The 22,469-nt window shown below is 48.4% G+C and overlaps 1 protein-coding gene across 1 annotated transcript in view; it reads right to left on the bottom strand.

Annotated features, from left to right (window-relative positions):
• The window catches only part of LOC140898849 (scavenger receptor cysteine-rich type 1 protein M130-like), a 54,347-nt gene that overhangs the window by 22,353 nt on the left and 9,525 nt on the right, over positions 1-22,469 (bottom strand). Inside the window, exons 3-4 of the mRNA XM_073313377.1 lie at positions 1,651-1,965; positions 1,096-1,410 (exon numbers count right to left, since the gene is read on the bottom strand). Coding sequence (XP_073169478.1) covers positions 1,096-1,410; positions 1,651-1,965 — 630 coding nt within the window. The remainder of the gene's footprint in view (positions 1-1,095; positions 1,411-1,650; positions 1,966-22,469) is intronic.

Genomic DNA, 22,469 nt, shown 5'->3' with positions numbered 1-22,469 from the left:
TGTGCCTTTGGCTTTGACTAAATGAACTAAATAATGCTGTTTATTTATTTTTATAAAAGCTAAATATTAGAGAGGGTCAACAACTGAAAATTTTTCCTGTGAAGTATTTTGAGTGCAGTATTTCAATTTTTAAACAGATCTGAGATACTGGGATGTGGAAATGAAATGAAAAATTTTGTTTGGACTCTAACTAAAATATTGATTCATTTCAACTTTTGGTAAATGAAACATTCCATTTTCCATTCCAGGTTTTGGATGTACAGGTTTGCCACTTCCACCCCCTTTCTATTTTTTCACACAATCAGAATATTAGGACTGGAAGAGACCTGAGGAGGTCATCTAGTCCAATCCCCTGCTCATCTTTTCTTCCACTGTAAAAAGTTAGAAAAAGGTAAAAATGTGTAAGAAAGCAGGGGAAAAAATCTTTGGAGTTTTTTCAATTGGAAAAGTGTGAAAAAAGTAAAAAAAACCTCAGTGAGTGAAAGCACTACTTTCTCTGTGGTGGGCTACCAAAAATACCCCCAGGAACTCACGTGAGAGAAGGGAAATGCTGATTTTCAGCAGTTTATAATTCAGCCAAACCTGGAAGGAATCTCACTGCAGGAGGAGAAGGCACCTCCCTGGCCCCAGCACTGACCCCTTCCCAAATTGCAAAGGCTCCAGCCATCAAGGAAGGTGCGAGAGCTTCTCAAGAAGGTGCAGAGAATATTTTATCATAGAAAGTGTGAAGCAAGCTCCATATTGGGAGTCACCACCAGCTCCCCCTCTAATTACTATTGGAGAAGGCTGGGGACAATGAATCGGTGACATTGATGTAACCCAAAGGACAAAGTGCTGCCCCTGCTCCGCTGCCCTGCGTGAGGACAGAGTTGCTGATGTTTTTACTGGAGAATCCAGGGCTTTCCCCAGTCACAACTGTTCTTTTGTGATGATATTATTGACTTAAATGTTATCTTTAATACATTTACTGTTATTTTCTGTGCTTTAGGATCTAGCTCCCCCTCCCCTTGCTGTGTCCTGAGGTTCCCCTGCTCTGGGGCAGCATCACACACTGAGGGGCAGGTGTCCTTAATCCAGCATCTCTCTTGCACTTACCTGAGCAAATCACACCGGCATCATTGTCGTGTGAGCCCGGAGAGGCCCCCAGGGCAGTAACAGGGCAATGGCCCAAATGGGTTTCAGTCCCTTTGCAGTGAAATGTGTCTGTCCAGACAGAGCCAGTTCCCTTCCCAAAATACCCTCCTCCTGGGGCTGATACAGCGAATCCGCAGTCGAGCTGACGACAGAGAACGTTGGCGTCTGGTAAATCCCAGCGTGAGTCACAGAGGGTTCCCCAGGCACCAAGAACCTGGATCTCCACCCTCCCTGAGCACGCTGTGCTGCCATTCACCAGCCGGAACCCTGTGAGCCCTGGGGAGAAGGGAGAAGGTTTTAGAGAGGGAGCATTTAAGATATTTTATATTAAATAATAAAGGAAAGGAAAGTTGGGGGGATTGAACCCATTCCCATTACATTGAGTTTAGGTTTTACTGGAAGCTGATAGCAGCTTTGTTATCCCAGCTCCCTACAGAGTGAGATCATTTTTTTTGCTGCACCCTATTCTAGAATACACACCACTGGGATTTTAGAGACATTGTGCCAAATTCTTACGTGAGCATATGACACTTGCATCATTTGCATGTGAGCACGTATGACTTCCGTGTGATATCCTGGGACAGTACATGAGGTGTGACTCATTCCCTACACACTGGAATTCCTCAGTCCAGATTGGTCCATGTCCTTCTCGGAAATGAGCTCTTCCTGGGATAGATAGAGCTGTTCCACACTCTAGTCCATTACAGATAACACTGGCAGCTTTGAGATCAAAGTGTGCATCACAGATTGTAGCCCAGGTGTCTCCATGTCTTACTTCCACACGTCCTGAGCAGGCACTGTTCCCTCCAACCAGCTGGAGCTCAAGGTGTCCTAGAAAGCCAATGAAGGATGAAAATTACAAAGGGGCCTTAGGGAGTTAGGTGTTCCGCTGCCTTAGAACTTTGGCCAAAAGCCCGTCCTGGTGCAGTGGGACAGTGCAGGCGGCAATTAGACATTTTTAAAAAAACAAAGTACAGCAAATGGAGAGAGGGGAATTTAATAGCAATCGATATACATTGGAAGTTCTGAGATGTAGAAAATCAATAAGGGATGCTAAAGCTATCAGGGAAAACTCCACAGTTGGCAGGGCTAGGAACAATAATGACCCTTTTTTTCAGTATATTAGGAGTAAAGACAAACAAACAAATCCTAACAAAGGTGTAGCCCATTACAAATGGAGATGGTAAAATAGTTTATAATGATGCAAATAAGACAGAAGTGTTTAATAAACATTTCCGGTTTTGAATAGAAGCAGGATGTGTATTCAAAGTATGTGAAGAGGGTGAACCACTCTGCAGTCTGTTGGTAACTAAGGAGGATGTTAAACAGTATCTAGTAGGGATAAACTTTTTTAAAAAATCATCAGGCCTGAATATCTTATAAAATCTTGGAATAAATAGAAATGTAGGAATGGAAGGAACCTCACAAAGTCATCTAGTCCATCCCCTCACACCAAGACAGGTTTTGTATACCTAGTCCATCCCTGATAGATGTTTGTCTAACTTGTTCTTAAAAGTCACCAATGATGTGTGTGACGGGTTCGGTCACAGACACCCCCTTGGGACAGTCACCTCACATTCTGAAATTACCTCTGAGCCCATTTTCCCCGCCAGCTTGGGACTCCAGAACCCTGCCTTGTTGAGCCAGACATGCTAGCCTGCTGCAACACAGACCCAGATCTGGTCCACACCCCAAAAGCTGCAGACTTCAACCAAAAACTGCTCAGCAGCAGTACCAGATTTAAGATGGATGTCATATGAGACCTCATTGTTCATTACCCACAGGCTGGCCCACACGTACACAGGAAGGCTTGCAGGTAAATAAACAATCTACAACCAATTGTCCCAGTCAATCGGAGCCATCAAGATTCTAAACCACCATAAATGGCCCACACTTTGCATTATTACAATCGGACCTCAGAGTCATACTTCGTATGTCTAGCTTCAGATACAAGAATGATACATACATACAAATAGGAGGAATATATTCAGTAGGTTATAACTTTTGTTATGATACATTACATGAGACCTTTTGCATAAAACATATTCCAGTTACATCATATTCACACTCATAAGCATATTTCCATAAAACATATGGAGTGCAATGTCACAACGGGGATTCCACAACCTCCCTTGGTACCTTGTTCCAGTACTTAACTATCCTTATAGTGAGAAAGTTTTTCCTAGTATCTGATCTGACTCTCCCTTGCTGCAATCTAAGTGGATTACTTCTTGTCCTACCTACCCATTGTAGAGAGAGAGCCCAAAACTGGACACACTGCTGCAGCGGAGGCCTCACCAGTGCTGAGTACAGCAGGACAATTACCTCCTCTGTCTTACATATGACAATTCTGTTAATAAAATGCAGAATGACATTTCCTGTTTTCAAAACAGCATCACCCATTTCAGTCTGTGATCCAGTATAACCCCAGAACATTTTCTGCAGAACTGCTGCTTAGTCAGTTATTCCCCATTTTGGATTTTTTGCTTTTGATTTTTCCTTCCTAAGTCTAGTACTTTGTACTTGTCTTTACTGAATTTTAATTTACTGATTTCAAACCAATTCTCCAATGTATCAAGGTCATTATGAATTCTAATACTCTCATCCAAAGAGCTTGTGACCCCTCCCAGGTTTGTGTCATCCACACATCTTATGAGTTTATTTTCTACTCCATCATCCAAATCTTTAATGAAAATATTGAATAGTTCCAGGCCCAGGAGAGTGATATTATTTATGTATCCATAGGAACACAGTGACCAGAGAGAAAAGTGTTAAGGCAACTAAAGGCCAACGGGCATATGTCTTACCTAATCCTCAGCATTTCCCTCAAAACCTGGGCTGGCCCAACCTATCCCAGGTACCCCTGCTTCTGGGGACTGGGTTTCAATCTCCTTGCAGACCCTGCCTCTCCCTCTCTGTTCATCAGGGCTCTCCTTTTCATAGTTCCCAAGCTCTTTGTTTAACTTTCCCACTTGAAGGGCCCCTCCCCTCTCCCAAGCTAGGGGGGTTGTGCCCAGCTTGGTCAGAGGCAAAAGTTCAAAGGCCTTGACACCCGTATTGTCAGTTAAGTACCAGTGACTGGGTTCTCTGCAGCCATTGTCTGCCTTGCTGGGACATGTGGGGAGATCCAAGCAAGGAGTTACTCTTTGAACCCTGGTAGGAAATGGCAAATCAGCAATAAAAGAAACAGAGGTACACATAATATATGTAAACATACAGATATTTCCCATGGTCTTCGCAGGGGTCGTAGTGGACAAGCAATGGAACTAGAGGTCCCAGGGTGATGCTGTGAAAAGGCTACGGTGATCCTTGGAGGTTTAAGCAGAGGAGCAGTGAGAAGAGCTGGCTGAAATGCAGGATTTCCAGCTCACAGGAAATTTTGCTATTTCAAAACTTCCTGTGAACCAGAAATCCCCTCCAAAATTTCTTCTGGAAAATCCAACACATGGTGTGTCGGACATGAAATTTGCTCCCAGGGACACCAGCAGATGCTGAGTGACACTGACATTCTTGTCAGTTTCACCAGTGCTAAGAGAAAAACAAATATGTCAATTTCTCTTGCATTGCAGACTGCCTTGGACTGGGGACCCCTGGGCTTCCAGACTCCTGGGCCAGCTGGTGTACCAAATAGGCAGCTGGCCTGGGAGTCTCAAAGCTCTGGGGTCCCCAGTCTGGTGTAGTCTGCAACGCAGGGCTGCCCCAGAGCCGCAGACCCTGGGAATCAGGATCCCATCCCAGGATTTCTAAATTCCCTGCTGTGGAGCTGGGAGTTGAGCCCTGGTTAAAGCCGGGACTCCCTTCTCCATGGCAGGGTTGCCCTGGAGCTGCAGACGATAGAAGACCAGGGTCTCTGGTCTTGGGGCAGTCTACATGGTGCAGCTATCCCAGAGCAGCTGACCTGAGAAGACTGGAATACCTGGCCCCAAGGCAGTCTGCATGACAGGGCTGGCTGGAGCTCCCCAAGCCAGCTGGCACTTAACCATGCAGGTTTCTGCCACAACCCTGCCTGTGGTCTAGAGAAAGTTCATTGCACCCGACTCACTTTCATGGGAAATGTCCAGTTCAACAAACCAGCATTTTCCAATGAAGCTCTATTTTGTTGGATAATTTCTGACCAAGGACATGATTTTACCTCTGTATACAGTATGGTGAGACCGATACCGCATCCAGTGTGTTGTCCACATTTTAAGAAGGATGTTAAAAAAAAATGGAAAGGGTGCAGAGAAGAGCCACAAAGATGATTTAAGGGCTTGAAAATACGCCTTGTAGTGAGAGATTCCAGGAGCTCCGTCTGTTTATTTTTAATAAAGAAGACCAAGAGATGATGTGATTATACTGTAGAAGTACTTTAGTGTAGAAGTACTTGCGCAGGGACAAAACACTGGTATGTAGAGGCCTCCTTATTCTAGTGGAGAAAGGCAAAACAAGAACAAATGGCTGGAAGTTAAAGCCAGAGAAATTCATATTAGAAGTAAGCCATACATTTTCCATAGCGAGGACAATTAACCATTGGAACAAACTAAAAAGGGAAGCAGAAGATTATTCACTCCTGAAGTATTTAGATGAAGACTGGATGCCTTTCTGAAAGATGTGCTTTAGCCAAACAAAAATTATTGGGTTCAGTTCAGGAGTAACTGGATTAAATTCTGTAGCCTGTTACCCAGGAGGCCAGACTATATGATCTAATGCTTCCTTCTGCCCTTAAAATCTATAAAGCTATGTATCTAAAAGGAAGTCAAGCACTCAAACATTCAGAATGCCAGATGCGTGCTGTCCTCTGTAACCTTAATTAGCCCCTTTTGTATTTCCATTGTGATACTGTCTTTAATTACACGATCAAATGCTATTTTTGCCCCAGGACCCCTGCCTCACTCGTTGCACAGGACACGTGGTGCTGACTGAATGGGTGGATGGTCAATCGTTCTTTTTATACTCATTGTGCAATGTTTGGCCCCAGCCCTTATGTACTGCACGTCATCCAAACTGAACTCCTAAAACAGAATTGTTCATTTCCTCACAGGCTTTTCTGTGGTGCTCATTCCTATGGTAGCTGAGAGCTTCACAAACATTAAAGAATTTCTCTTCACAACACCCCTGGGAGGCAGGGAAGTGTTGTTATCTCCATTTTACACATGGGGAACTGAAGCCCAGAGACACTATGGCCAAAATGATCAAAAGTGTCAACTGATTTGGGGTGCCCAACTTGAGACACCCAGGTCCTGATTTTTCAGATTCCTTAGCATTATACAGCACTTAGTATGTTCAGAGCAGAACACCTACTGCAGGGGTGGGCAAACCTTTTGGGCCGAGAGCCACCTCTGGGTGGGGAAATTGTATGCAGGGCTGGGGCAGGGGGTTGGGGTGCGGGAGGGAGTATGGAGTGTGGGAGGGGGTGCGGTGTGCAGGAAGGGGCTCAGGGCAAGGGATTGGGGCAGAGGAGGGGTGCGGGTGTATGAGGGGGCTCAGGGAAGGGGATTGGGGTGCAGGAGGGGTGCGAGGTGCAGGCAGGGAGTTCGGGGGCGGAGTGCAGGAGGGGATCGGGCTCCGGCCTGGCGCCGCTTACCTAAAGCAGCTTCGGGGTGGCAGCGGCACGCACCGGGGCCAGGGAAGGCTCCCTGCCTGTCTGCCCTGGCCCCACGCCGCACCGCTCTGGGAAGTGGCCGGAACCACATCCCTGCACGGCCCCTGGGGGAGGGGGTGCACAGGGCTCCGTGCGCTGCCCTTGCCACGCCCCCAGGTACCTCCCCCGAAGCTCCCATTGGCTGCGGTTCCCCGTTCCTGGCCAATGGGAGCGTTGGGGAGCGGTGCCTGGAGGCAAGGGCAACACACAGAGCCCTCTGCCCACCCACCACCCCCCGGCCCGGGGTCCCAGGGACGTGGTGCTGGCTGCTTCTGCGGGGCCTGTGGCACCATGGGGGGCAATCCCATGGGCCGGATCCAAAGCCCTGAGGGGCCGGATCCGGCCCATGGGCCGTAGTTTGCGCACCCCTGACCTACTGACTTCAGTTTACAGCAGCATATGCTCAGCACTTCTGCAACCAGACCCCCACGGTTACAAGGGGCCACCCATAAAATGAGGAACACACAATTAATGACCACCTGTGAAATATTTGGTTTCAGAGGCTTGCCAAGCATCACATAGGATCTCTGTGGCAGAGGCAGGGAGAGAATCCCATTCCCCAGGGCAGGATTCAGCTGCCTTAACAAGAGACCCTCCTTTCTCCTTCTGCAATCCCCTGCCTCACACACAGCACACTTTGCAGTTTCTGTGACCATGAGGCAGGGGCCCTACACAGACCAGCCTCCTTCACGCCACAACCAACCCTGATCCAGAGCCCTGTCTAGCACAGGCGTAGTTTGACAGAGGGGGGACAGAGAGCGCGCACACACACACACACACACACAGACGCACACAGACACACGCACACACACACGCGCACACAAACGCACACGCACGCACACACACGCGCGCGCACACACAGACGCACACGCACACACGCGCGCACACACGCACACACACGTGCATGCTGAAGCCAGTTATCTTGGCTCACTGACTCTCCCTCCCCCCCCCCCCCAGCCTGGAGTGGTCTCTGGGCTGCCAGGGCTGGGGGCAGGGCAGGATGGCTCCATGGGTGAGCCCCAGCTGCTGCTGTCTGCTGCAGCGACCTGAGCTTGGGAGCTGTGGCCACTCCAGCACCGGCTGTTGCAGAGATGTTGCTGCTCTGGGGCCTCCCAGGGCCGTTGCAGCCGCCTCCCTGCTGGGGCTGCTGCTGCCGAGGGGACGCCACATGCTGGGCTCCCACTCCCCGCTCCCATTCCTCTATCTCCTTCTCTTCCCATCCCACCCCCTTCATCTGCCCGCTGCCCCGTGCCCCATCCCCCTTTCCCAGTGTCCTCTGCCCGGCTGCAGGCACTCACCGCTTTACGGGAACGGGCAGGCACTAGGAGCCAGGCAGCCGTGCACAGCTGCAGAGCGACAACCCGGAGCAGCTACTCTCCACCTCAGGAGAAGTGGCTCCATCCCTCCTGCCCCCGTTCCCTGCACCGACCCCGCGTGCCCCCCCCATGCCTTTCCTCTGCCAATGCCCCCCTGCACCCTCCCAAACTATGCCCATGCTGTCTGTCCTGTGCACTGAATGAGGCAGGGGTCTCATGGAGAAAATAGTGTTTTGTGCATAATTTCCTAGGTTTTTAAAAAAGCAAACTGAAAAAACAGAAGTTCCAAGATGCGGAATCATGTTGCCACCCTCCGGATGCCACCCGTCTCAGTTTTACCCGGACAGTCCGTTTTTTGGCTTCTGTGTCCAGGTGTCATTTAGGGTTGCCAGGTGCCTGGTTTTCTACTGGAAAATTTGGTCGAAAAGGGACCTAAATGACACCTGAACCAAAAATCTGGTTTCCAGGCCGGGGGGGGGGGGGAGACCGGGTCATTAATCTGTGCCAGCCCCTGCTCAGCCAGGGCGGCTTCGTACCTGCAGGCCGGCTGCTTGAGACGATCCAGCAAGTGACGAGGGGAGAGGGGGAGTGAGCGATGAGGGCAGAGCCTTGAGGGGAAGAGGCAGAGAAGGGGAAGAGCCTTGAGGAAAGAGGTGGAGCAGGAGCGGGGCCTTGGGGGAAGAGGTGGAGAAGGGCGTTGCCTTGGGAGGAAGAGGCAGGGCAGGGGGTAGAACCTCAAGAATCTGGTTACCAGCCATGAGAAAGATGGCAACCCTGTGACACCCACAAGGGTCATCAGCAGGGTTGGAACCTTTAGATCCACCACAGAAACCACTGCCACTTGAGCTAACGGTGTAACTGACAGTAGTAGTAGGTTGTCATCCTCTTTGTGGACCAGCATTAGAGCGGGATCAGAAAAATGTTTTGGAGGGTTTGACAGATATTTGCTGACAGCAGGGGAATGGCAAAACTCAGGGATCCTGGTTCCATTCCAGGCTCTGGAGAGGTGTGTGTTCTGGTAGTGACAGACACGTCTTCCTCTGTTCCCCAAAGCCTAACCCCTTCTGCCCCATCCCCTCCAAGCAGTCCCTGTATCGGTCCTGTCTCTTCTCCATCCCTTGCTCTGTGTCCCAGTCCCATTCTTCTTGTCTACCCAGTGCCAGTCTCCACTCCTCAAGCTTCTCATCCCCAGGCCCAGTCTCCTGGACAAGCCAGTCCTTGACTTCACCTCTGGCTTCCTCTGCCATTTTCCCCCCTGTTCTCTGTGCTGTCCCTCTGGGATCCTCAGCTGATCTGTTTCTCACACTTATCCCTGCCTTGGGTTGTCCTGTCTGCCCCAAGCCCCAGTTCCCCTCCCTGGATGCCTCTTCCTGTCTCAGGGTTTCTCTCTACACACACTTAGCTTGTGTTAAACTGGGGTGTAAATTTACCCCGCACTAGCCTGCTGCACACTCAGTGTCTGTGCGGAGCCAGCTGCTGCGCACTAACAGTTCCCCAGTGCTTGGAACTGGGAGAGATCAAAGGTCACAAGGGAACTGCTCGGGCTTCTCTTCGCTCCCACGCTAAATCAGTGCCACTGTATCCATGCAGCGGCGCCGATTTAACGTGTCTGGTGAAGATGCATTACGTCGATGGGCGAGCGCTCTTCTGTCTACATAATTAGTCCACCTCATCGAGAGGCAGAAGCTCTGCTGGCGGGAGAGCGTCTCCCGCTGACATAGTGCGATGCAGACACTGCTTTAAGTTGATGTAAGTTACATTGCTTGGGGTAGGGGGTGTTGTTTTCACACCACTGAGCGATGTAACTTACATCAACTTAAGCAGTAGTGTAGACAAGGCCCCAGTGCTCAGCTACACCGTCCACATGGACACTCGGTGCATGACAGGACAGTGCAGGGTAGATTTACACCCCGGCTTGCCACGCACTAAATGTTCATGTAGACCTACTCTCAGTCTCCTCCACCCCACCCTGGCTGCTTATTCCAGTCTCGTCACCCAGTTAGTCTTAGACTCCCCTGACACCCTGGTTCCTCAGCTGGTCTGTTTCCTCACCTACCTCCAGTTCCTCCTCATTGGTTCCCAGTCCCAGACTCCTCCCCCAGTCAGTCCCAGTCTCCCCCAGCTCCACAGCTCCTTGCTCAGCACGTCACAGTCTCTCCCCACCCAATCCCTGTCCTAATTGCCCTGCCTAGCCAGTCCTAGTCTCTTGCCCCCTCCTCCCAGTCCCAGGCTCCTTGCCCAGCCAGTCCCCATCTCCCGCTTTCTCTCCCAGTCCCACTTTCTCTCCATCCACCAGCCTCCGGACTCAGAATATTCCCCCTGCATCCTTATCCTCATCTACTTTCCCCTGCCACCCCGGTCTGCATTCAATTCGGGTAGCTTCCTCCCCACACTGCCTGGGCCCAATAGGTGGATACAGTCTCCCTCATCTCCATTCTGGTGCCTGGTGCCATCTGGCCCACAGCAGCCAGGAGCACAATTTCAGCATAATTTTATTGGTGACATATCTTGCCACTGCTGCAGCCCCTCTTCAGGGACCGTCACCTTCTTGCGGTGAAGGGGCTTGTGTGCTCCAATGATCCTCAGACCTATGCTGTCGGGAGATTCATTTTTCTTCAAATTTGGAAAAATGAGAAGATTCCGGAAGACCTGAGAAATGTCAGCATTGTCCTTTAAGAAAGGAGATAAGTTGGAGTGTGGAAATTATTGTGGCATTGACTTGCCAGCTGCAGCAGGGGAAATTCTTGCCCATAGCCTCTTAAACCGATTACTTCCCCTTGATGAGGAAATATTGCTGGAATCTCAGTGTAGTTTCAGACCATCCTGCTGGACAGTCAATATGATCTTCCTTGCCCACCAAATCCAGGAAAAGTCTCGGGAGCAAAATCAGGACCTATACATGGCTCTCATCGATTTGACAAAGGCCTTCAATTCTGTCAATCGCGGAGTCCTGTGGGAAGGTGCTGGCCAGATTTGGCTGCCCTCCAAATTCCAGTAAAGGGCCCCAGGCTTCTTCATGGTGAGATGACTGCCACCATTCTCTGTAATGGCCTGGAGATGCATCCTTTCATTGTCAAAACTGGGGTTAAGCAAGGATGTGTTATTACACCAACCCTGTTCTCCATATATTTAGCAGTCATTTTGGTCCTTGATAAACACGGCCTCCCCACTGGAGTTGACATTCAATATAGAATTGATGGGCTGTTTATTAATCTTTGACATTTCTGCTCTAAGTCTAAAGTCCTCAGGGTGTCCATGATCTTCAAAACGCTGATGACTGTGTCATCATCACGCACACTGTAAATGACCTTCAGTCCACAATGGATTCTTTTGCACACACTTACCGAAGCCTATGACTCTCGCTCCATACCAAGAAACCTAAAGTGCTCCATCAGCCTGCTTCAGGCCTTGCACATGAGCCACCACAAATCACCATCAAGGGACAGACTTTGGAGAGAGTTGAGGACTTCTGTTACCTCGGTAGCCAACTTTCTCAAAATGCAAAAATTGACAGTGAGATCCAGCACAGGATCCAGTGTGCAAGTGCTTCCTTTGGGAAACTGCTCTGGAGCATTTTCACAGACCATGACCTACGGGAGGAAACCAAGATCCAGGTCTATGAGACAATTGTTATTCCTACACTCCTTTATAGACGCAAAACCTGGGTGACCTATAGACAGCACCACAAGAGTCTGGAGAGGTACCACCCACGATGCCTCTGGAAGATCCTTTGCATAAAGTGGGAAGATGGCTGCACTAACACCAGCATCCTCATTGAAGCTAATATCACTAGCATTGAAGCAATGATCCTTACTCACCAACTCTGCTGGGCTGGACATTGTGTGCGGATGCCAGACCCTCTCCTCCCGAAACAAGCCCTCTACTCTCAGCTCACCCATGGTCAACGATCCCATGGTAGTCAGAGGAAACCCTACAAAGACACACTGAAAGCGTATCTCAAAAAAACGCATGACAAGCTGAGAAGAGCAATCAACCAACTAATCTCAGTGATGCCACATCCTCCAACAGGCAGTGGCCCGCTTTGAGGAGAAGTGCCTTGCCCTCGAAGTTGAAAAGAGAGAGGGAAGGAAGGAAAGAAGAACTTTCTCCCAGCAGGCAGCTGACCCGTCAGGAAACATCTGTACCTACTGTGGGCAGATCTATGGTTTCAGGATCGGACTCCTGAGTCGTCTCAGGACCCAGATGTAAATCTGTGGTAGAGATCATCCTCAAATGGAGGGCTCGCCAATGATGATGCTGCTGCTGCTGCAACCAATGAGGCTGTGGGCCTACAGACAACAGCCTCTTTCACTGTGCAACCCTTATTCATTGTCTTGTCACCGTCCAGCCTGTGCACTGACTGAGGCAAGGACTTGGCAGAGGAGAATGTTTTGGCAAAGTTTGGTATTAATCCAACCAGAAATGAAAACTGAAACTGGACGAGAAGGGGTTGAGAGAGACAAGGTGGGTGAGGTAATATCTTTTATTGGACCCACTCCTGTTGGTGAAAGAGACAAGCTTCTCAGCTTACACACAGCTCTTCTCTGTCAGATCAAACGTTTGTCTCTCTCCAATAGAAACGGGTCCAATAAAAGATATTACCTCACCCACCTTGTCTCTCTAATATCCTGGGACTAACACGGCTACAGCAACACTGCATATCAGAAGACGACTGTCACTTTTGGGAAAGTTTTCTAGCATTCTGTCAGGTCAGCATCTCTCAAAAATCGCTTGGTGCAGAACCATCACAGCTCCCGTATGTGTTTGTTCTCAGTGATACCTAGTGCACAGGGCAGTTTGTAGAGGGCTGACTGGTTATTTCTGGAATAATCCTTAATTGGCCCAATCTTGAGTCCTTTAGTCTGTTTCTACTCAGTCTGTACAAAGCAAACTCACATTACAGTTGTGATGTTATTGCCACGAACTGTGACCGTTTAGATCATTGTCTAAGGGAAGGTTGTAGTTTGCTGGTTATGATTATGCTGCCTGTATGTATCATTTTTGTATTTGAAGTTATGAATATTGGCTATGTAATTATTTGATTCTCAGTAGCCTCAGTGAAGCATTTGGTCGGCTTCTGGAGAAAGGACTATTCTCAGTAAGTGCCCAATCAAGAAACACTTAACTGACAATGGACTTTGGGAGACACCAATCCAAATCTGAGCTTTCCTGGGAACATTCAAACTAACATCTAAACAATGGCGTCGGCCTGCAAAAAGCTGAATCATTCACAGACGTGACTTGCCCAGGTGACTGCAAACTCCATCTTGTGGAGGGGAGTTTACACAGGAGTACAAGGGGGTTCCAACCACAAGAGAAAGACTATATAAGCCCCTGTGGAACTACCCTGCCAGCACGGCAGGGGTTAAAGGGAGCCTTTGGGCCCAGCTAGCCCCACCCCGCTATACCTGCAGCCAATGCCAGGGCTGGGGGGTAGAAAAGGAGAGAGAGCCTGGCTCAGTTGAGGGCTGACTGGCGAAGAGGCAGAGGCAGGAACTATCCGCCTCCCTGCCTGAGGGGAAGGGTCACTAGCCTGCCAGCTGGGGCAGCCACCAGGGCGTAAACACTGTCTCCCCAGCCAAGCGGGACTGTGGAGGAGACCTAGGAGCCTCCAGACACTGAGGTAACTGGGTCCCTGAAGCTCAGAGACATGGTGGGGTTCAGTCTCACCAAACTTACAGCTTCCCCATCTGAAGGAGCCTCAGACTACAGCATGATGCCACCCAAGATCCATAAGAGGGCGCTATGGGATGCAAGCCACCCAGCAAATGGGACTGGGGGGGCAGGTTCCAAACAAAGAGGACAGTGGTAGGAAGTAGCCCAGAGCAGAGAATTCAGACTCCCTGCTGGGAGACCTCCCCTATTCAGGGGTTGATGCATGCAAGACCCTGGGCTGGGACTTGGTAGAGAAGGAAGGCCTGGGTTTCCCTACCCCACTGCCTAAAAGATTGAGGGAAATTGATCTTCTAAACAAAGAGCTGGAGATCAACCACTAGGCAGCCCAGCCCTTCAAGGGCCCTGTTACAAACCTGAACTTTATTCCCACCTCAAACATGCAGCTCCAGCTGAGATGCAGGTGCAGTTTTACAGAAACAGACAGGACTTTTGCTCTGATACCCCTTTGTTCGTGTGCAGTTCCCTCCTTCTGATGAGGTTCAGAGAAGAGGAACTCTCTACTGGGTACTTACTAGGTAGGCAGCTGTCAAGGTTCCTTCTCCACTCTGAAGTCTAGGGTACAGATGTGGGGACCTGCATGAAAACCTCCTAAGCTTACTTTTACCAGCTTAGGTTAAAACTTCCCCAAGGTACAAACTATTTTACCCTTTGCCCTTGGACTTTCACTGCCACCACCAAATGTTTATCTGGGTTTATTTATTAGGAAAGCATTGTTTAGAAATATCTTCCCCCCCCAAATCCTCCCAACCCTTGCACCCCACTTCCCGGGGAAGGTTTGGTAAAAATCCTCACCAGTTTGCATAGGTGACCGCAGACCCAAACCCTTGGATCTTATAACAATGAAAAAAAACATTCAGTTCTTGAAAAGAAACATTTTAATAGGAGAAACAGTAAAAAGAATGACCTCTGTAAAATCAGGACAGTAAATACCTTATAGGGTAATTAGATTCAAAATATAGAGAATACCTCTAAGCAAAACCTTGAGTTACAAAAAGACACACAGACAGGAATATTCATTCTATTCAGCACAACTCAATTTCTCAGCCATTTAAAGAAATCACAATCTAACACATATCTAGCTAGATTACTTACTAAGTTCTAAGACTTCATTCTTGTTCTGTTCCCAGCAAAAGCATCACACAGACAGACACAGACCCTTTGGCTTTCTATCTTCTCCCAGCTTTTGAAAGTATCTTGTTTCCTCATTGGTCATTTTGGTCAGGTGCCAGCGAGGTTATCCTAGCTTTTTAACCCTTTACAGGTAAAAGGATTTTTCCTCTGGCCAGGAAAAAGTTTAAAGATGGTTATCCTTCCATTTATAGTTATGACAAAAGCACAAGGCATCGTGCCGCTGTTATTTCCAGGTTAGGGGGTTTACATTGATGAAGGTCGATCTGTTTTCTGCAGAGTTTCAAAGTCCTGACAATGAAGTTCATTTTTGTAAAGTTCCTGCCCAACCCCTCTTTTTTTTGTTTAAAAATACTAGGAAATGGCAGCTGTAAGCAGGGTCTGAATGAGTTCTCCCCTGACAGCTGCTGGGAGGAGGAGAGACTTTGGGAGCAAACTGTATTTACATGAACACACCTCCTCTGCCTAGATATCGGCAGATAGAGCCGTGTTGCTCAACGTGATCAACTTGGCGAGTGGTGGGTTACAAATCACCTTAGTACTGAATGCAGGGGTAGTGAAATGTTGTTATCCGTGTTTGTCACGGTTCCTCCCCCACTCTGAACTCTAGGGTACAGATGTGGGGACCTGCATGAAAAACCTCCTAAGCTTATCTTTACCAGCTTAGGTCAAAACTTCCCCAAGGTACAAAATAGTACACCTTGGCCTGGCCGCTACCACCACCAAACTAATACTGGTTATTGGGGAAGAGCTGTTTGGACGCGTCCTTCCCCCCAAAATACTTCCCAAAACCTTGCACCCCACTTCCTGGACAAGGTTTGGTAAAAAGCCTCACCAATTTGCCTAGGTGACTACAGATCCAGACCCTTGGATCTTAAGAACAATGAACAATCCTCCCAACACTTGCACCCCCCCTTTCCTGGGAAATGTTGGATAAAAAGCCTCACCAATTTGCATAGGTGACCACAGACCCAAACCCTTGGATCTGAGAACAATGAAAAAGCAGTCAGTGTTTTACAAGAAGACTTTTAATAAAAAATAGAAGTAAATAGAAATAAAGAAATCCCCCCTGTAAAATCAGGATGGTAGATATCTTACAGGGTAATTAGATTCAAAACATAGAGAACCCCTCTAGGCAAAACCTTAAGTTACAAAAAAGATACACAGACAGAAATAGTTATTCTATTCAGCACAATTCTTTTCTCAGCCATTTAAAGAAATCATAATCTAACACATACCTAGCTAGATTACTTACTAAAAGTTCTAAGACTCCATTCCTGTTCTGTCCCTGGCCAAGACGACTACAGGCAGACACAGACCCTTTGTTTCTCTCCCTCCTCCCAGCTTTTGAAAGTATCTTGTCTCCTCATTGGTCATTTTGGTCAGGTGCCAGCGAGGTTACCTTTAGCTTCTTAACCCTTTACAGGTGAGAGGAGCTTTCCCCTGGCCAGGAGGGATTTCAAAGGGGTTTACCCTTCCCTTTATATTTATGACACGCCCCCCAAATCTCAGCTAGGGTGAAACACTGGCTGGGATTTCTTCCTGGAACTCTAGGAAAAACAGAGTTAATAAGACACATGCATCTCTAAATATACTACCAAGTACATAAAGACTAACAATATTTTCCACATCTCAAGGACGATTTTAACCAGTTGATTCTGGGAAACTTTCACGGGAGAGTGCATCAGCCACTTTGTTAGAAGCTCCTGAGATGTGTTGGATGTCGAAATCAAAATCTTGGAGAGCTAAACTCCACCGAAGGAGTTTTTTGTTAGTTTCTTTGACGGTGTGAAGCCACTTCAGTGCAGCATGGTCGGTTTGGAGGTGGAAACGCCGTCCCCAAACATATGGGCGTAGCTTTTCCAGAGCGTAGACAATGGCATAACATTCTTTTTCAGTGACTGACCAGTTGCTTTCCCTCTCAGACAGTTTTTTTGCTGAGAAACACTACAGGGTGGAATTCTTGATCAGGTCCTTTCTGCATTAAAACTGCTCCCACACCACGCTCGGATGCATCTGTGGTTACTAGGAACGGTTTGTCAAAGTCTGGGGCCCTTAGTACAGGGTCAGACATGAGTGTCGCTTTAAGCTTGTTAAAGGCCTTCTGACACTTTCCGGTCCACTGAACAGCATTTGGCTGTTTCTTTTTGGTTAGGTCTGTCAGTGGGGCCGCGATTTGGCTGTAGTGCAGTACAAATCGTCTGTAATAACCGGCCAAGCCTAAGAAGGACTGAACCTGTTTCTTTGACTTTGGGACAGGCCACTTTTGGATAGCATCCACTTTGGCCTGTAGGGGGCTGATAGTTCCTTGACCCACCTGGTGTCCAAGGTAAGTCACTCTGTTTAGGCCTATTTGACACTTCTTAGCCTTAACAGTTAGTCCTGCCTCCCTTATGCGCTCAAGGACTTTTTGTAGATGTTCCAGGTGGTCTGCCCAGGAATCCGAAAATATGGCCACATCGTCAAGGTAGGCGACTGCATATTCTCCTAATCCCGCTAGGAGACCATCTACAAGTCTTTGGAAAGTGGCGGGTGCATTTCGCAGCCCGAAAGGGAGTACATTAAATTCATACAGCCCAAGATGTGTGATGAAGGCTGACCTTTCCTTGGCAGATTCATCTAGCGGTACCTGCCAGTACCCCTTGGTTAAGTCCAAGGTAGAGATGAACTGGGCCCGTCCCAGTTTCTCTAATAGTTCATCTGTGCGTGGCATTGGATAGTTGTCTGGGCGAGTTACAGCATTTAGCTTACGGTAGTCCACGCAAAAACGTATTTCCCCATCTGGTTTGGGAACTAGAACCACTGGAGATGCCCATGCACTTTCAGAGGGGCGGATTACACCCATCTGTAACATATCCTGGATCTCCCGTTCTATAGCAGTTTTAGCTTGAGGAGACACCCGGTAAGGGTGGACCCTAATTGGGTGAGCATTACCTGTGTCAATGGAGTGGTATGCCCGTTCAGTCAGTCCTGGGGTGGCTGAGAACGTTGGCGCGTAGCTAGTGCACAGCTCCTGGATCTGCTGTCGCTGCATACGCCCAAGGGTCATGGAGAGGTTCACCTCTTCCACACCACCAGCACATTTCCCTTCGTAATAGACACCTTCAGGCCACTCAGCGTCGTCTCCTCCCTGGGCTGTAAACTGACAAACCTTTAATTCTCTGGAATAAAAGGGCTTTAGAGAATTAATATGATACACCTTAGGCTTTCGGTTGGAGGTGGGGAATGCTATGAGATAATTAACAGCTCCCAGGCGCTCCTGGACCACGAATGGCCCTTCCCACGATGCTTCCATTTTATGGGCCTGGAGCGCCTTTAAGACCATGACCTGGTCTCCTACTTTGAAGGAACGCTCTCTGGCATGTTTATCATACCAGGCTTTTTGCTCTTTTTGAGCATCCTGTAAGTTTTCTCTAGCAAGGGCTAAAGAGGTTCGGAGGGTGTTTTGTAGGTTGGTTACAAAGTCCAGAATGTTAGTTCCTGGAGAAGGTGTAAATCCCTCCCATTGCTGCTTCACCAACTGCAATGGCCCCTTAACCTCACGGCCATATACAAGTTCAAATGGGGAAAACCCTAAACTGGGATGTGGTACAGCTCTGTAGGCAAAGAGCAACTGCTGCAATACTAGGTCCCAATCATTGGAGTGCTCATTTACGAATTTAGGTATCATGGCCCCCAAAGTTCCATTAAACTTCTCCACCATGCCATTTGTTTGATGATGGTAAGGAGTGGCAACCAAGTGATTTACCCCATGAGCTTCCCAAAGGTTTTTCATAGTTCCTGCCAGGAAATTAGTCCCTGCATCTGTGAGGATGTCGGAGGGCCAACCTACCCTGGCAAAAATGTCTGCTAGTGCCTGGCACACACTTTTAGCCCTGGTGTTGCTTAGAGCTACTGCTTCCGGCCATCGGGTGGCAAAATCCATGAAAGTCAGTATGTACTGCTTTCCTCTGGGTGTCTTTTTCGGAAAAGGACCCAGAATATCCACAGCTACTCGCTGAAATGGAACTTCAATGATGGGGAGTGGCTGGAGAGGGGCTTTGACCTGGTCTTGGGGTTTTCCCACTCTTTGGCACACCTCACAAGACTGGACATAGGTAGAAACATCCTTGCCCATTCCCTCCCAGTGGAATGACCCCCCCAAATGGTCTTTGGTCCTGTTCATCCCAGCATGGCCACTAGGGTGATCATGGGCTAAGCTCAAGAGCTTGGCCCGGTATTTAGTTGGAACTACCAACTTTCTCTGAGGATGCCAGTCTTCCTGGTGTCCCCCAGAAAGAGTTTCCTTGTATAAAAGTCCTCTTTCTACAACAAACCTGGATCGATTAGAAGAGCTGAGAGGCGGTGGGTTGCTCTGTGCCGCCGTCCAAGCTCTCTGGAGGCTTTCATCTGCTTCCTGTTCGGTCTGGAACTGTTCCCTTGATGCTGGAGACATCAGTTCCTCATGGGATTGTGGACCTAGGCTTGGTCCCTCTGGAAGCGGTATAGGGGATGGAGCTGTTTCTGTTGACTGTGAACCGCTCTCCGCTGGTGCACTATGTTGGGATTCAGGCTCCGGCTGAGCCTCTTGTGTAGGGTTATCGGCTGCTGCCAGTTCAGGTTCGGTGGGGCCCTCTGGTGTTGAGGTTGCAAGTACTGGATTCAGTGCTGGCACGGGGTCTGGTGTTGGTTGTTTGGCTGGTTCCGGTTCTGGGACTGGTTCCGTCTGAGTCTCTGGGACTGGATCCACTACTGCTGTTGCAGACATTGGCCTGGGGTCCGGGTCCATCACCTCTGACTGGGTCCTGATAGAAGTTTCCGGAACAGAGCTAGGCCTCACGGCTTGTTTAGCCTGGCTGCGGGTGACCGTTCCCACCCTCTTGGCCTGCTTCACATGATTGGCCAAGTCTTCCCCCAACAGCATGGGGATGGGATAATCATCATAGACGGCAAAAGTCCACATTCCTGACCAGCCCTTGTACTGGACAGGCAACTTGGCTGTAGGCAATTTGAAAGAGTTGGACTTGAAGGGTTGAATCGTCACTTGGATCTCTGGGTTGGTTAAATTGGGGTCCACTAAGGAAGCATGGATAGCTGACACCTGTGCTCCGGTGTCCCTCCACGCAGTGACCTTCTTCCCGCCCACACTCACAGTTTCCCTCCGCTCCAAGGGTATCTGGGAGGTATCTGGGCCTGTGGACCTCTGGTGTGATTCCGGTGCAATGAACTGTAATCTGTTGGGGTTCTTGGGGCAGTTGGCCTTTACATGCCCCAGCTCGTTACATTTAAAACATCGTCCAGCTGACGGGTCACCGGGGCGAGGTGGGTTGCTGGAGAACGGGGTGGTGGGACGATAAGGGGTCTGGAGGGTTCTTTGGGAGGTAGGTGGGGCTTTGGGCGGCCCCCGGTAATAGGGTGTGGTCTGGGGTGGTCCCTTCTGGTCTCCGCTCCAACTGCGACCAGTTTTCTTCTTCTCTGCCACCTCCACCCATCTGGCTCCAATCTCTCCTGCCTCAATTACAGTTTTAGGTTTCCCATCTAGGATGTATCTTTCTATTTCCTCAGGAACACCCTCTAAGAATTGTTCCATTTGCATTAGGAAGGGCAAATTTACTGGAGATTCAACACTTGCTCCTGATATCCAGGCATCCCAATGTTTCACAATGTGGTAGGCATGTCGGGTAAATGACATGTCTGGTTTCCACCTTAGGGCTCGGAACCTCCGACGAGACTGCTCGGGTGTTATCCCCATTCTGACTCTCGCCTTGGATTTAAACAGTTCATACTTGTTCATATGTTCTTTAGGCATTTCAGCTGCCACCTCAGCTAAGGGTCCACTGAGCTGCGGCCTCAGCTCTACCATGTATTTGTCAGTAGAGATGTTGTACCCAAGGCAGGCCCTTTCGAAGTTTTCTAAGAAGGCCTCAGTATCATCACCTGCCTTGTAGGTGGGGAACTTTCTGGGATGGGAAGTGGTACCTGGAGAAGGATTGCTAGGGTTTGTTGGTATATTCTGCTGGGCCTTTATCCTCTCCATCTCCTCCACATGCTTCCTTGCCTCCATTTCCCTCTTGTGGGCAGCCTCCTGTACCTCGTTCTCCAGCCGCATGAGTTCTATCTGTCTTTCATGTTCCCTTTGTTTTTCCTCAGCCTGAAATTTGGCTAATTCCAGCTGTAGTCAAGCTGAGGATTTGGCCATTCTAACCCCTCTGTTTTTAACTAACTTTACACCCGAGGTTTAGAAATAAACAAACAAAACGTGGCTGTAAAATTTTGCTGTGCTGGAATAGAATACCTATTCTCTGATAGTGATTGTCAGCCTACAGAAAAAGACAATTCCCTTGTCTCTGCTCTGGGCCCAAATTAAAGCAAAAAACCTCCAACTACTTGGAAACCTGCTTACCCAGCCCAAAGAAAAAAAAAATTCTTTTCAAACCTGTGCTCCTTGTAAAACAAAAAAAAATCAAAATCCTAAAAAAACCCTGCCACTTTTGTCTCCAGGCAAATGGGTAGAGCACACACCCCCTATTTACTTTTAGGAAGAAAAGAAAAAAAAAACCTCTGGGTTGGAAGACTGTGAATTTCCCTGCAGGAGTTAAGTACCCTGCCTCCAGGCAAAGAAAACCTGCAATTCACAAGATAATCCCCTTTTGTCTCTGCTTGGCCACAAAGCAGAGAGAAACCAAGCTGCTTTCAGTTTCAAAGCTGCTTCCTGGACTTCCTAAAATTCCTTTTTAAAATCTGTATTTCTAGTTCAAAAAATCTCAACTGGATCTCAAAATGATTTCAGGTTAATCCCACCACTGTGCCACCATGTCACGGTTCCTCCCCCACTCTGAACTCTAGGGTACAGATGTGGGGACCTGCATGAAAAACCTCCTAAGCTTATCTTTACCAGCTTAGGTCAAAACTTCCCCAAGGTACAAAATATTACACCTTGGCCTGGCCGCTACCACCACCAAACTAATACTGGTTATTGGGGAAGAGCTGTTTGGACGCGTCCTTCCCCCCAAAATACTTCCCAAAACCTTGCACCCCACTTCCTGGACAAGGTTTGGTAAAAAGCCTCACCAATTTGCCTAGGTGACTACAGATCCAGACCCTTGGATCTTAAGAACAATGAACAATCCTCCCAACACTTGCACCCCCCCTTTCCTGGGAAATGTTGGATAAAAAGCCTCACCAATTTGCATAGGTGACCACAGACCCAAACCCTTGGATCTGAGAACAATGAAAAAGCAGTCAGTGTTTTACAAGAAGACTTTTAATAAAAAATAGAAGTAAATAGAAATAAAGAAATCCCCCCTGTAAAATCAGGATGGTAGATATCTTACAGGGTAATTAGATTCAAAAACATAGAGAACCCCTCTAGGCAAAACCTTAAGTTACAAAAAAGATACACAGACAGAAATAGTTATTCTATTCAGCACAATTCTTTTCTCAGCCATTTAAAGAAATCATAATCTAACACATACCTAGCTAGATTACTTACTAAAAGTTCTAAGACTCCATTCCTGTTCTGTCCCTGGCCAAGACAACTACAGGCAGACACAGACCCTTTGTTTCTCTCCCTCCTCCCAGCTTTTGAAAGTATCTTGTCTCCTCATTGGTCATTT

This window comes from Lepidochelys kempii, chromosome 1 (assembly GCF_965140265.1).
Source record: "Lepidochelys kempii isolate rLepKem1 chromosome 1, rLepKem1.hap2, whole genome shotgun sequence".
In the NCBI taxonomy this organism is placed as follows: Eukaryota; Metazoa; Chordata; order Testudines; family Cheloniidae; genus Lepidochelys; species Lepidochelys kempii.
The sequence above is the reverse complement of the archived record's forward strand: the minus strand, read 5'-3'. Positions and strand labels throughout refer to the sequence as shown.